Below are 14,719 nucleotides of genomic sequence, written 5' to 3'. Positions count from 1 at the left end.
TCAACTGTCTGGGGCATTTGAAGGAGCAGGTTCTGCAGTGGTCCGCTGGTAAGCACAGAGCTGAAACACACCTGCAGGAAGAAATGGACAAAAAGTTAGGGTTAGGGTTAGGGTTTGGTTACGGTTAGTTTCACTCTTAAATAACAATATAACTATAATTTTATGTCATGAAAGGAAAAGAAACCACAATATGATCTGTATTTTGAACTAGATTAAAAATATGTAAAAAGAGATTAATGTAATTAAAACTTTGATAACTTTCAGTAATTGTTTATGTCCCTCAACTCATCATCATTCACCTCAGATTTTTGATAGTCTCTTTTGATAGACACCTCGTGTCTGAGGTTCCAAAGGTTGCAAAAATATGTTTGCTGCAGACTAACAAAATGTGCCATGAAGTCTGCCGTTAAATAATGTTATGCAGAGTGCTGACAGTGAATACAGGACCCACAGTTCAGGCACAAAAACAAAATTCTGTGCTCTTCAATAAAATAAAATGTAATAAATACCTGCTGCAAAAGCCAAAATGATGGCCACCCAGCCTATGATGTAGGACCAGGAGAAGCGCCAGTCCAAGAAGCGTTTGCCAAAGAAAGTGACAGTCACTCCGGTGTAAATTGCAAGAGCCAACAGAGCAAGAAAACCTGAAAACAGAGCATCAGACACTATTAATATTATATTATTAGCTCACTAATACAACACAACGCAACCTGCTAACATATATTTTATGTTTATATATTGTATTTACAGTAGTTTACATTAGGGATTACATTCTCATCCAGATCTTTTTTTAATGTAAACTCTGGTTATCGACTGACCTGAGACCAGCACATGCTGTAAACCCATCCCAGAACAGTGTAATACAGGAAAATGTAAATGATGTTTTGTAACTAATTGCTAATTTTTCAGTCAAGAAGTCTGGGCAAGTTTATAATCAGATGAATCTGGAACAAATCTGCAGGATAAATTTACAGGATGCTCTTTTTCAATCGTTACATACTGTTCAGGTTGAGTTTAAATCAATTTTTATACATGAAAGTGGTAAAAACACCCTAAACATCATTTTTTTAGTGCAATGTTTTGTGATTTCTCCTTAAGTGACCCAGAATATATGCAAACTGAAATATTTAAATCTTAGAAATACCTTAGAATATAAAAATGATGTAAAGGTCAAAGGTTAACTTCACTTTTTTTTGTCCGTCTGTCTTAAAATAATACTCACATGACTACATGTACAGTGAAACAGTTTTTGCTTGCCCTAATCATTCCTCCAGTTCATACTGGTAATTAAAAGATCCCACTCCTAGCAGTCTACCAATGGAAGAGACAGGGGACGAAATCCGCAGTCCGCATTCTTTGCAAAAATATCATGACCCTGCCCTTTAAACACCAGGGCTGCTGACATTCTCTGTGTTACCTGAGAGGACCAGGGCGATGCCACCTGTGCGAACCCTCCTGTTCTTGGTGCCATTAGTGAAAGCGCTCAGGCCGAGCACCACACCAGCAAAGCAGCTCAGCACTGCCAGCAACATGAAGGCCCTTGTCGCATCCCAGAAAGCTGCAGGCAAGGAAAGGCAATGCACATCAGATACTAGGCCAGCTTATAATGTTCACACATACTGATGAAACCACCAGAAATACTGAAAGAAGGAAATGTAATTATGTTCAGTAAAATCAGTTATCCACTTATCCAATTGCCACTTTTGACATGCTCACCGACAGTTATGGTATGGGCATGGCATTTGTGGTTGATGCAGAACCTCCAAAGGCCCTGATTGGCTGAGCTACCCGAGTATCGATACTGCATCCAGAAGTCCGTCGCCGTAGATACGATGAGCAGCACGAGGGCAGCCAAACCGCACAGCGTGCCTCCTCCTGCTAAAGTATACAGCATCGTGTAGAAGCTGGGGGAAGCAATGTCCTGCTAAACATGCAGCAACTGTTCAGGAAAGATGGGAAAAGATTTTCAAAGACAGTTTACACCTCATGTTCATGATTACCTGCAGCCCATATGAATGTCCTAAATGGATTTGCAGCACATCTATTCTTCTCTTAGAAAATCAGCTCAGTTACCGTAGGTCAGAGTGGTCATGATAAAACTAATTGAGCCTCCTTGACATGCTGCAGGCCCGAATCAACCAGACATCTTTATTAAAAGGTCTGATACCTCCACTAAAATATGCAAACTTGCTGCCTTTCTTTGTATGTCTGAGCAAGTTTCAGAGTGCATAGAATAGATTTACCACATCTTTTATACTAGTGAATACTCAGAAAATGGGATATCCACTGCTAGAAGAAACTCTTTCTTTTCGGATTTAGGGTTATTAACACATGATTCTCATTCATTCTCACACCAGATAAGGAACTGAGTCATTCTTCAAAATGCTGTCAAATTAGTTGAAGCCAGCAAAGCACTTGACCCAGGACAGCTGTATGACAATAAGATTGCCTAATGGGCAGTTCAGAGCCATTGTTCACCACTAATTCCCCTCCCTGCACCATGTACTAATCTTCCAATACTGAACAACTGAACTGTCAGCACTGTTGCTCTCTGTCAACTAGGCAGCAAACCGATGATTTCATACACTGATTATACCTTGCTGCAGTATTGCTGCAGATCTAAAAAATAAAACAACAAAGAAAGAAAATAGCAAAATCACATTAAAATATCTGTACATTTCAATTCCAAATGTGCCTGTAAAGATTGTTCACTTTTGTCTAGAAAGATAAACAAATGCCAGGGTCCCCCGCCCTGTTTTAAGCTGTAAAGATCTTTCCTCTAGACAAAGAAGTATAGATCTCCAAACATCCTTTCTCCATTCTTTTAGTAGTTGAGCTTCTTCCCCAAAAGCAGATTCTTAATCTGTTGATTCGCCTTTCAAACCCTTGCAGAAAAAAGTATCATCCTGAGAAAGTACAGAAAGTATAGGTTCTATATAAGTCCAAGTTTTTTTCTGATACCTCCGGGTTGGTTGGTGTCTCTCCAGGGTTGCTGGCTGTAACAGTGAGCGTATCCTTTTTAAGCCCTGTACCCCTGGCTCTCATTGTCCACCTCACAAAAGAGGGAATGATCGAGCGCAGCATGTGAGTGATGGTAAATCCCCCCCTTACTCTCTTCTCTGCAGTTACCTTCATCCCTCTATCAACCCTATTTCTCCCTAAGCTTTTCTGTATATCCTCCAGGAGCTTCTCTCATTTCTTCAATTTTTTTCTTCATGTTATCCCAAAAGTAGCTGAGTGACCCTCCTCCTCCTTTATAGGCATTGTAGGATAAGTGAGTAGAAAGTATGCCTATGTTCAGCCTGCGCCATTCATGTGTGTGCAACTGTGTGTGTCTTGCACCTCCCAATGTGCATGCATGCGTGATCTTCACATGCAACAATCATTAGAAACATTTGAGCACATGCCATTTTACTGTGTGGGTCTCTCTGGCAAAACATACACACACAATGACTACAACACATTTGATGGTACTTTGCATCTGTATTCCATCAGTCAACTTAAAGCTTAGATGAATCACTTAAAAACACCTTTATTTATGTAAGTTCAAAAAAGTAAAACCTTTAATTAACGTTTGAACTCTATTGGCCCTTTGGCAATTCAATCATTACACATTGTTGAAACCCACATAGGTTTAAGTCACTGTGAACCACACATCTGATATCTGCAACATATATTGTACAACAGGGTGTGAAACATGTTCAATATAACTTCATAGCTATGCATGGGTCCATTTAAAAGTAGTTACGTTTCAAATTGTTTATGCATGTATGGTACCAGATGAATTTCCATCCACTTCTCTTGAACCTGGGGGAGGAGTTTTCTTTTATAAATGAAATAGATAACCTATGACATACATCCTCTGTGCCACACCCTCTCCTCTCTCATGTCCATCAGTTAAAATCTCATCCTTCTCACTTGTAAACATGTTATCATGTAACAAAATGTCAGTTCACAGTATCAGTTCAGTAGAGCATCACTTCTTTTCTTTACAGTGCACCATAACCATCGTCTTAACAAACATTTTCTGTCAATCTTTTAATTATTTCAACAGAAGTTCAAGACTCTTTGGTTTCAATTGATTCAATAGTTCCATTCTAAATTTTACTCTAAATCCCAGACGTCATCAGGGGCCATCTGTTCTCATGAGCCCTTACTCTGCATGTTTATTTTAAAAAGTTGGGTTGCTTCGGGGAGACATCTACATGCATCATTTCATGTGACATTAGGAGCTCTTACCAAAACTGCTTATTTCTCCTCTCCATCCCTTTTTACAATTGCACTGTGTGCAGCGTTTGAAATTTCCCCAAACCTGTCAATTGATGACCCGCTAAATATGCCACAATTCAACAAAAACAGGTTCCTAAAAAAAGTAAACCCAACATTTATTAAATCCCATGTAGCAAACTATCAATTTTGTTTGTGTGAAACTTCACAATGAAATTAAAATGTTCGCTTGAGACACATTTGCAAATCACTTTGTTCACCATTCCACTCCAAAGCTGAACATAGTGTATTTTCAACATTGGTGAAAAGCTCTAATTACTCTATATTGCACAGATGGTTTTTCAGTAATGACAGACATAGGGAAAACACATTAAAATGTGCTCAATGCAGATGGAAGATCATTTTCTGTATAAATTACAAAGCATATGGAAAAATATTAAGATAAAGTTGCAAATAAATACATCTCTCAATTAATCCACACATCCAGAAAATCTACAGATGTTACAGAAAGGCACATTATGTTATGCATAACCATATGTGGCTTCTTTCCACAACATAAGGAGTCACTGCCTTCAGTGAAGACGGTCATGGTTGATAATGGTAACACCTCAAACATTGGTGCTTTGAATTTGAATTTCACCAAAAACTACATCTCTTCTACACTCAGCTTCATTTAACATCACACCCTGACTAAAGTATGAATTTTGGCATTGTGACAAAAACAAACTAAATTAAATTGAAAGTGTGCTTGCAGTGAACTTTCTCATGCCTTTCAATACAGGCATTATAGGTTGTCGCTAAGTTTTTACTATATTTGTACTGTTTAAGCTTTACGCTCTACTTACACAAGCCAGAAGCAGAAAGGCATTAAGCAAACACATAATATCCTAGATATTTCAGTATTTGACCTCACATGAATTCTCAATAGAAACATTGACACTAAAATATCCTTGCTTCCTCTTTTTATGGCATTTTCAGTATGCTCTAATAATTTCCCAAGGACCAGTGTGTAGGATTTAGTGGCATCTAGTGGTGAGGTTGCAGATTGCAACCAACTGAATATCTCTCCTCCCTATCAAAGAGAAACTATGGTTTCAAAATAAGCTCTAGAGTCAGTGTTTGGTTTGTCCAACCTGGGCAACTGTAGAAACATGGGGCATACATGGCAATAAAGGTAACAAAAACACAGCAATTCCTATTTTCAGGTGATTTACACTACTGGGAACATTTATCAATATTATTATCAATTTCGGCCAATATAGCACTCTAAATCTTACACATTGGTCCTTTAATTAATGTTTCAGTTTATTTACACTCAAAGTGCAAAGCCAATTACACAAATATTTCCACAATGCAATGTTTGTTTACACACACACACACTGGCACATAGTCACACCAACATACACATACATTCAAACGCACACACACACGCAACATCATGTATAGACTGTCATCTTTAGAGTTATTGGATTTTCACCTAAAAACATGTCACAGTTTAAATACACACACGCACACACACACACACACACACACACACACACACACACACATACACACACATATTAAACTTAACAACATATAAACTGTTAAATTCACGCTGCATGTGTACATATACACACAAACACACAAGTACACCCCGCAGCATCAGCTGTCATCCCATGTCGGGGTGTACACCACATTCTGTTCTTGTCCTGTATCTTGGCTGTGCTTTTGTTGTTGGTAACCAGCATTTCTCTCATGAGTATTTCAGGAGTTTGGTGCCCAGAGGACCACAGTTCGATCCGCAGAGGAGGACAGGAAGGTTTGGTCATGTGGGTGCCACCTACACTGGATCACCTTGTCCCAGTGTTCCCCTGTCACTGTCTGAGGGAGTGGCTTTGTTAGGTCACCTGGGGTCAAAGAAAAATAATTATATACATATCATACAGAGGTGGTAGAAAGTGGCATCAAACTCTTGAATCTAGCAGCATTTTATTGCATCTGTAGCTGCATTAATCCTCAATTCTATCAATCATAATTGATCAAAGATATGAGTTTGGCAAATTTAACTGATGCTTAAAAGTAGCACTTGAAATGTACTTGAAATTATTCATTACTCACTGCTCTGTAGTTGTAAATTATTTTAATTTCAATTTAAAAAATACATTGTAGAAAGCTGACTAAATTATGTGAAGATAAAAAGAAAAAAAAGATTAATTATTTTTTTCAAACTGACATTTTGATAAAACAGAGTACAGTTCCAGTCAAAAGTTTGGGCACACCCTCCCATTCTTTTGTTGTATAATGGTGAGTAATTTGTGCTTGTGAGAGGAGGAGGGGAAAACAATTACTGTATAGAGCAGAACTGAGTCATCTAATTTGTTCTTGTCAGTCCAGTTTGCAGTGGATCATTGTATTAAGCTACTTACACAACCGTGGCTGTTTTTACTAAAACGTATAGCATCTGCTTGTTTTTTTTCCTTCCATGCAGATCTATTTAATTGCAGTCTCCTGACTAAGTCTGACAACTTGATGCAACTGATTTACATGTTATATGTGTTTGTATCTGTGTCTGTATTTCATTTCTGTCTCTGATTATAAAGAAAATGCTACCTTGCAAGTCACTGATGATGATTTTGTTGTCGTAGGATCCAGTGAGGAGATGATGGGCTCCGGGTGAGAAGCGCACTGATCTGATGTCACTGCTGTGGGGACAGTACGTCTGGACTATGCGGCCTCCTCTGATGTCGTACAACATGCAGGTACTGTCCTCCTGACCCGTGGCCAGCAGGCGGCCGCTGGGATCCACTGCCACTGATGCCACTGCACTTCCTGTGTGTGCCAAAGTAGTAATAAAGATATTTGCTATGATTAGATGCAGTTTAAAACTGCCCACTATATCAGCTGATCTATCCAAGATTTAAACTTAGGAACCAAAGAACCAGGGACTTTTTTTTATTTCACTGAAGATTTGCATGCTAGATTTGCTGGCAAACAAGAAATAAAAGATGAGCTTATCTACAGGATATAGGAAATTATCTACAGGATACAGGAAATCTACAGGAAATTTCAGGCACCAACCTGTAATGTGGTGCACATGATTATCTGCCAAATAAAGTAAATTATTGTTAACCAAGAATAAAGCCTGTGTTTACCGAGCTGACTATTTACCTAGTGTTGGTGTTTATTTCCCACAGTGAGAGTCAGGAGGTGACTCACCTGAGCCATGCAGGGTTGTTCCCACCACACGCACACAGCTGGGCACACGCAGGTCCCAGAAACGGACAGTCTTGTCCTGGGAGCCAGAGGCGATCATCCAGCCTCCCCATGTATACAGAGTCAGAATGTGACCTGCAACAATAGTAAAGTCAAATACTTATTAACTGTACTGACTTGTTGTGTTTACAAGCTTTGTTTCTGTGATTTAAATGATCTTGTGGTCTTCTCAGAGGTAGTTTCTTGTTAGGAAACAATATAGAAAACATGGTTTATTGAGATTTATGAATGTCCTGTGATTACTGACTTGTAAAGGGTATCTACTATATACTACGGAAAGAGCTGTTTCGGGCGTACCGGTGTGTCCACTCAGGGCGTGAAGTCCTTGTCCTCTCTGACAGTCAGTGGTGTAGATGTTGCAGTCTCCGGCCCCGGCACTGATCAATATGGATCCTCCACTCTCAGGGCCCTCCATGAAGGCCAGGTCCCTGATGGTACCATCATGCATGCTGAACTCCAGATCTGGTCCTGAATCAGAGCACCAATTTGGGGTGGAGACACAGAAGATTAATATCAGGAGAAAGATGAATAATCTTACCTCAATTGTCCTGCTTGAACCTGCATTGTTCTGCATTTCTGAAGCATAATTAAGTTTGACCAAATCAGTCTGTATAAAGTGAGTAGAACAGAATTATTCATCACACACAAACTAAAACACATAAAATAATACCTGTGGCATTGCAGCTGTCTGCATTGAAAGGCAGGACCTTAACGTATTTATCATTGGAGCCGGTGGCCAACAGCTGTCCACAGTGGCTCCACGCTACGCAGTAGATTGAGCCCTTGTGGTGTTTGTTCCTCCTGAAGCGCACCACTGGCTGCTTGACTGCACCTGTACCACTGAACAAATCAATAAAATACAGATTAGGAACCATGAAGGAAAGCTTAACATCTAAAATACTCTATATATTTAGGGAAAACATTAAAACATCTGGTCAAGCTCAATTCAACCACCTGTCTAATTTCTGTTAAAAGCAAAACATTATTATTTTTGTAAGCATATGGTGGTAACATGCAAAGTAATCTATCATGAAAAATGCAATAAACAAAGTAAATTGATTCCCCTTATTGTGTTCATGGGTCATGTTCAAAATTGTTGCCAAGATGCAGAAATCGTCTGCATGTGCACATTTAAAATACTCTCCATACTGACACCATGGAGACATAATCTATAGCAAACCTACACAAATAATATAATCTATCATGTTTTGAGATTATGTCAAGTAAATTGATTTTACCTGGCAGTCAGTGTATCGGGGTAGGCACACACTCTCAGGGTTTTGGAGTTGGAGCCGACAGCATAAAGTGATCCAGAAGGATGGAAGGCCACCGCACGCACTGCCTGCGTGTCTTCAAGTGTGCTCACTTTGACAAACGGTGTCTCGGACTTCCCTTGCTTTATAACAAAGAAGAGAAAATGAATCCATAGTAAATCTGGGTCAGACAAGATTTTTTTTGGGATTCATTTTTACTAGCTTGGACAGTAAATGACAGTTCGATCAGTAATGACTGTAGCATGAAACATAGGCTGACTGGGTATTTTTGGTGTCAGTTTGCTGTACCTCTTGTGCTGCGCTACGTGTTGCAGAAGAGCCAGAATCATCTTGAACTGTGGGGACAGACCCTTTGATCTTCTCAGTACTGATGTTAACAACAGATTCACAAATCATATCAAAAATATGACAACATGGCACATAACATTTTTCATGGACATGTGCTGGACATGGTTTTTCATAATTAGTGAAGACTTCATATAAAAAGCTGCAGGGCAACATGTTACATACTGATCACACTGATAAATATTAAATAAAAATGATGTTTGATTACCTTAGGCTGACAGCTTTAAGATAGTTAGTCACATCAAATGATAGTTATTAAGCATGATTCTAACTGAAGAAAATGTAAAACCCTTGGATGTGTGATATCTTATTAAAACTCAAACCAAATATGACACTGGTTCTTAAGTTAATGTTTTGGCGATTCAGAAACTCAGCAGGGTCTTACCTCTGACTGGCAGGAACTGGGGACTCGCCGAGGGAAGGCAAGCCGTGGTTCCCCGTCCTTAATGGGGTGCTGCTGCTTACACCACCTAGCTTTTCCTTCTGAAGTCCAGTTTCTGGTGTGTGGCGGGTGTTGGAAGTCCTGGGACTAGAAGTGCTGCTGTTATTCCTTACTCCGTTGCACTGCTGGCCCAGATGTGTCATCACCTCATCTCCTCGGTGGTCGATGCCCACATTCATCTCCTCCAACTTCTGAATGGATCTAGACAAAAAACAAGATATCAGTGTCTCAACAAGGAGAGAAATTAAGCCTGAAATGACATTCTTAAAATATGAAAGTTTAATTTTGAATCAGAAAATAACAAAAGAAATTCATATTTTTCATTATGATTAATTTGATTATTATAAATTTGTGTATAAACTTAAACAGCTAGTGGTCTGAGGACATTAATAATTTGGTTGGTTGTGGACTCTGTATATGATAAATCTACTTAATTTTGAAAAAAAGAAATGTGGACAGACATTCATTTTCCAAATTTAACCACAAGGGGGCATCATCCTTACTTAGGGTCATTTTTTGGAGCAAAAATGCCCAAAATTAAAGTTTTTTATAAATGATTAATTGACTAATCAAGGAATAGGCTGCAATCATAAGTGATGAAAGTAACAACCCTAAATATCCCAAATATAACTTACCTGCAACTGTCCAAATTACTTAATTTTGCCATTTTCTTACCTGCTGAGGAAGGTCTCAGTGAGGCCGTGTTGGGCTCCGTCCTGAGGCTTCACTCCTCCCTCCAGCAGCATCTGCTGGTAAAGCTGCCGCTGCTGCTGCTTCTGCTCCAGGTGCTGCTGCACACGGAGGCGCTGCCTGTAATACTCCTGTATGTGCTCTGTGGAGTCACGCCGCTGGGCAGACAGACACATGCACACAAAGCGATATTAAAGCAATATTCTGATATGATTTGTTTTACTCTGTTACCTGAATCATTACTGATCTAGTATTGCCTTTCAGTATACTCTGCTTCAAAACACACAGACACAAGATTATAATAGACAAACTTTCTCCCAAGAGCCACTACTGCAAATTCGTCAGGTCCCAAGGCCTCGTCCTCCATTATCCATCCCATAAAAAGTTTTCAAGGACCTCATCATATCCAATGGGTGACAGTATATCTCCCTTCATCTCATCTCACCACTTTTCATACACATACAAAACATCCAGTGTCTTTCCTCATGTGGATGGGACCTGATCAGCGATGATGGGGGAGGCGGGCCATCTTGGATGTGACTGCACATCAAACCAGATTATCTGCTTCTTCTGTCCATGACCACCCAGGAGGACAGGGGCAGCGGGGTGCGAGTGTCACACAGACAGAGAATTGGGGATGTATTTATGAGGCAGTGGAGGTAAGGAGACAATGTGGTTCAAGGGTTCAGAGGGGACATATTCTAAATCTCTTAAATCTGGAGTAATCATTATGGAGGGAAGATAGACTTTGACTCAAGTGACCAGACAGACAACCCTGGCTATTTGTTTTTATCGTCATAAGAGTGAGAACCTCCACTCTTCCTTATCTGAAATTGCTTTGTGCTTATGATTGCCCTATGGTTTATCTAAGGCCTTATAATGTTTAGACCAAACTACTTAAAGTGTGCAGGTCTTATTACCTCATTTGTTTCTGTGCTGCAGGCTGTTCCACCATCTCTTCCAGGAGTCAAAGGGGTGCGTGTGGTGTTGGGGCCATCCAGCCCCTGTGGATGCTTCCTACAAGGTCAGGAAAATGCAATACAACCTGTTAATTTAAGTTAATGGCAAGCAAGAACATTTAATACAAAACTTAAACAGTGAATGTATATAAAACCCCTGATGACAGTGCAAAAATGTCTGCTCTGATTTCAGTCCTCATACAGGGCAAAACACAGTTCAATGTTCACAGAACAAGGAATACGTAGCAGTAGATATTGTGCTCAGAGCCAATGAACTTTGCGAAAAATTAGAATAATTGTGGTTATTTTATAAAAAGTGACCAAAAAAAGCAGAAAATAAATAATAGACTTTCTCACTGGTTATTTATTATATTAATCAAGTGATTGCAAAATAATTTAGCCAATTAATTCACTTTTGAAGACAACAGTCAGGTTAAGCAGCAGTTTGTATGTATGTTTTGGGGTGATTATAATTTTATACTGAAATCATTTTAATTGCACAGCTGGGTGTAGGTATGTACAGATATTAGCTCTCTCTCTAGATTAATTCATGTAATGGATACATTAAGAATACTGCAGTAACTGAAGCAGCAATTTAACTTTTCTATTTCAGACACAAACACAACTTGTGTCACAGGTCTGTCTGGTACCTCTCAGGTGAATCATCCTGCTGATGCACATTATTTTCCACTAGGCTCCGACTGAGGGTAGATTTCACATTGGCCTCCATCCCTCTCTTATCATGGGCTGCCAGGCCATGGGACAAGCCATCCAGAGCTGGGTTCAGGGACCTGGACATGTAGGTGTCAGCTGAATGAGGCCTCTGGTGGAAGGGTGAGGTAGGGCAGGGGGACAGGCGGTTGATTAAGGGCGTGAGGAGATCGGCAAAGCCGGCCTTGCTCGGCTTCACCAGCCGGTCCACGTGGATGTTGAGGGTTTTCTGCTGGAAGGCGCATGAGAAGGCACCAGGAGAGAGGTTTTGCAGCCATGAGAGCAGCGACAAATCCAGTTCATCACAGCCATTGCCACAGAGCACATCCACGCCAAGCAACACCTCGCCCTCTGTGATCTCCTCACCAGTTGCTTTACTCTGCAAAACACAAACAACTGTAGTTAAGACTATCAACTAAGACTCACATTATTGTGTTTTTGTGTGAGACTTGATGATTTTGAAATGAATGTGGGAAATCACACATAGCAAGTTTAGTAAAGGTGCAGCCAAGTTCAAGACCCAATTAGTGCATTATGAGCAGCCACTGCAGTTTCCCTGTTATCTTTTAAGTCACATTACCTGACAGAACTCAACACAGCACTCATAAAGGATCCCTTTGATCAGCAGCTGGAAAAGGCGGTTCCCGCTCGCTCTGAAGCCTGCCTCGCTCAGCTTCCTATCTGCTGGAATGAACTCAGCTACCATAGTGCAGGCCTCATCGAAGCAGTGGACGCGTGCCGTGCTCGGGTTCCAATCTTTGAACTCGGCGTGGTGGGTGAGGCGTGGCAGCGTGAGGAGGAGACACAGCTTGCTGTAGTCGTCTTTGGATGGACAAAACTCCTCCAGACTGTGGAGGCACTTGACTGCCTCTCTCATGGTGAGCTCCAGCTGGAGATCAGATAATTCACATAGGACTGGTGAGTATGTAGCTGCCATTACACCATTTCTTATATATTTAACATTTTCTAAATATATACATACATTCTGAGGGTCTTCAGCAGCAGACATGGCGTTATTTACACATAGAGCTTCCAGAAACTTCTGCTTCAGAATGATGTAGCGGAACCTGTAAACACAAATATCTTTATTAAGGGTTAGGGTTAGGGTAGGGAGGGAAATGTAGTTTAGTTTATTGAAGTGAATCAATTGACTTGACTGAACCCCATGTAGCATTTCTCAGGTTGAACTGAACTGAGTTTAAAACCACTCTTCATCCATATTGAGACACTGATTGTTTGGTGATTTGATAAGAGAAAGAAGTTGTCAGTAATTTGACATGATCATGCCACTGAAGTACTGGGACTTGACCTAATTTAATTCCCAGGGCTCACAGCTTCACTGGCAAATCCAACCCGGTCACCAGTGAATCATCCTACCATAATTAATACTGTACTTGATATTTAGACAAATAGGCAGAACAATGGCAGTGAAATTAAGACCATTCCCAGCTGCACGCAAATGAAAACTTTAACTCAGTGGGATACATTTCAATAAGATCTGTTCCTCTCATAATGTCTCAACAAGACACAATTTAATAAGGGACTATTTGACATGGGCTGTCCTTCAATGGCCACTTTCTGATTTTAAATAATAGTAATGAGACTCCCACATTGTTTCTCTCACCTTTTCTTGTCAAACTTGTCCATTCCTTCTAACGGCTGAATAAACTGCATCACTTCCTCCCACTGGCCGTCCAGAATGAGTTGCCTGTTGACAGCAGTAAATGAACAGTTCAAAATACCTGCAGCCAACACCAACATGAATATCTGACCTGTCAACAATAATGTAACACAAGAAAGCAAAATGGTGACCAAATCCGGAGACTGAGATGTGTACAATCCCAGTTCCTGACCAATACTCCTGCTTTGACCCCAAAAACTGTATGTCAAACTGAAAGTCTAGTGGGCCTCTCAGGACACTGTTAGTCATACAGTATGATTCTATTGTGTTGTCCTACCTGAGGAAGAGCATGTCATCAGAGTATAGTCCATTAATGACGCCACTCTCCTTCTCTAAGGCCAGCATGCTGATGTGCAGCTTCTTGGAGTTGAGGAAGTCCAGCATCAGCTTGATCACCTCTACCTCCTTGATGTTGATTGTCTCCTCTGCTGTCATGATTGCAGGTCTGTGGTGGCGGCTTACAGCTGACTGAAATACAGACAGAAGGATGGAGAGATTGACATGTTAGAAAAGTTACACAAAGAGCTGGAGCTAATGAAAATACTACATCTCTGAATATTAAGTGTCAAACAAATATTCTTTTACTATTAAAACAAAAAAAGAGAGAAAAACAAAGCTGACGGTGAAGTAGGGATGCACCGATCTGACTTTTTCAGTCCCTATACTGATACCTGAGCTTTGGGCTTTTATTTTGAAAAACAAAATGTAACATAAACACACAGACATAAATCTAATAAAGATGGGCCCATTGTCAGTGAGATCCAGCTACGTGAGTCAGTATCAGACAAATATCAAATATCAGTATCAGTATCGGTGCACCTCTACACTGATGTCATGGCAGGTAAGTCATTTGTTGACTAAAAAAATAATACACAGCAGGACCCTAACACTAACCCCTAGCCCTGACCCATACAGCATTACAACATTCTCCATCATTGTCTAGACAGAGAAGTGTGTGAAATGAGAGGGGAGGTTACCCAGACACCTTTACAGTTTAAGATCAATGTTAATGATATAAACATTGACAAATACTCATGCGCACCACACTGATGTCCACTGGCTAATACACTTACAGCAATCACTTACATATTCCTACAGGGACCTCAAGTGTATCTGCTTTCTCGGTATCAACACT

The 14,719-nt window shown here is 40.3% G+C and overlaps 2 protein-coding genes across 2 annotated transcripts; both read right to left on the bottom strand.

The window, feature by feature from the left end:
- lim2.2 (lens intrinsic membrane protein 2.2) lies at positions 1 to 3,135 on the bottom strand. Its single transcript, XM_053322492.1, is given in 5 exon segments — positions 1 to 71; positions 510 to 644; positions 1,418 to 1,558; positions 1,717 to 1,939; positions 2,962 to 3,135. Coding segments are annotated over 5 exon segments (744 nt in total).
- Positions 3,136 to 5,973: 2,838 nt separating this feature from the next.
- Positions 5,974 to 14,019, bottom strand: LOC128361901 (WD repeat-containing protein 47-like). Its single transcript, XM_053322483.1, has 15 exons — positions 13,862 to 14,019; positions 13,528 to 13,611; positions 12,886 to 12,970; positions 12,484 to 12,792; positions 11,828 to 12,282; positions 11,154 to 11,250; positions 10,219 to 10,373; positions 9,487 to 9,744; positions 9,045 to 9,123; positions 8,721 to 8,869; positions 8,153 to 8,322; positions 7,780 to 7,950; positions 7,426 to 7,557; positions 6,820 to 7,038; positions 5,974 to 6,116 (listed from the first exon to the last, which is right to left on the bottom strand). The coding sequence occupies exons 1-15, from the start codon at positions 14,017 to 14,019 to the stop codon at positions 5,974 to 5,976; spliced, it is 2,664 nt and encodes an 887-aa protein (XP_053178458.1).
- Positions 14,020 to 14,719: the final 700 nt, after the last annotated feature.

Source organism: Scomber japonicus, chromosome 7 (genome assembly GCF_027409825.1).
Source record: "Scomber japonicus isolate fScoJap1 chromosome 7, fScoJap1.pri, whole genome shotgun sequence".
In the NCBI taxonomy this organism is placed as follows: domain Eukaryota; kingdom Metazoa; phylum Chordata; class Actinopteri; order Scombriformes; family Scombridae; genus Scomber; species Scomber japonicus.
Note: the sequence above shows the minus strand (reverse complement) of the source record. Positions and strands in the feature narration are given on the sequence as shown.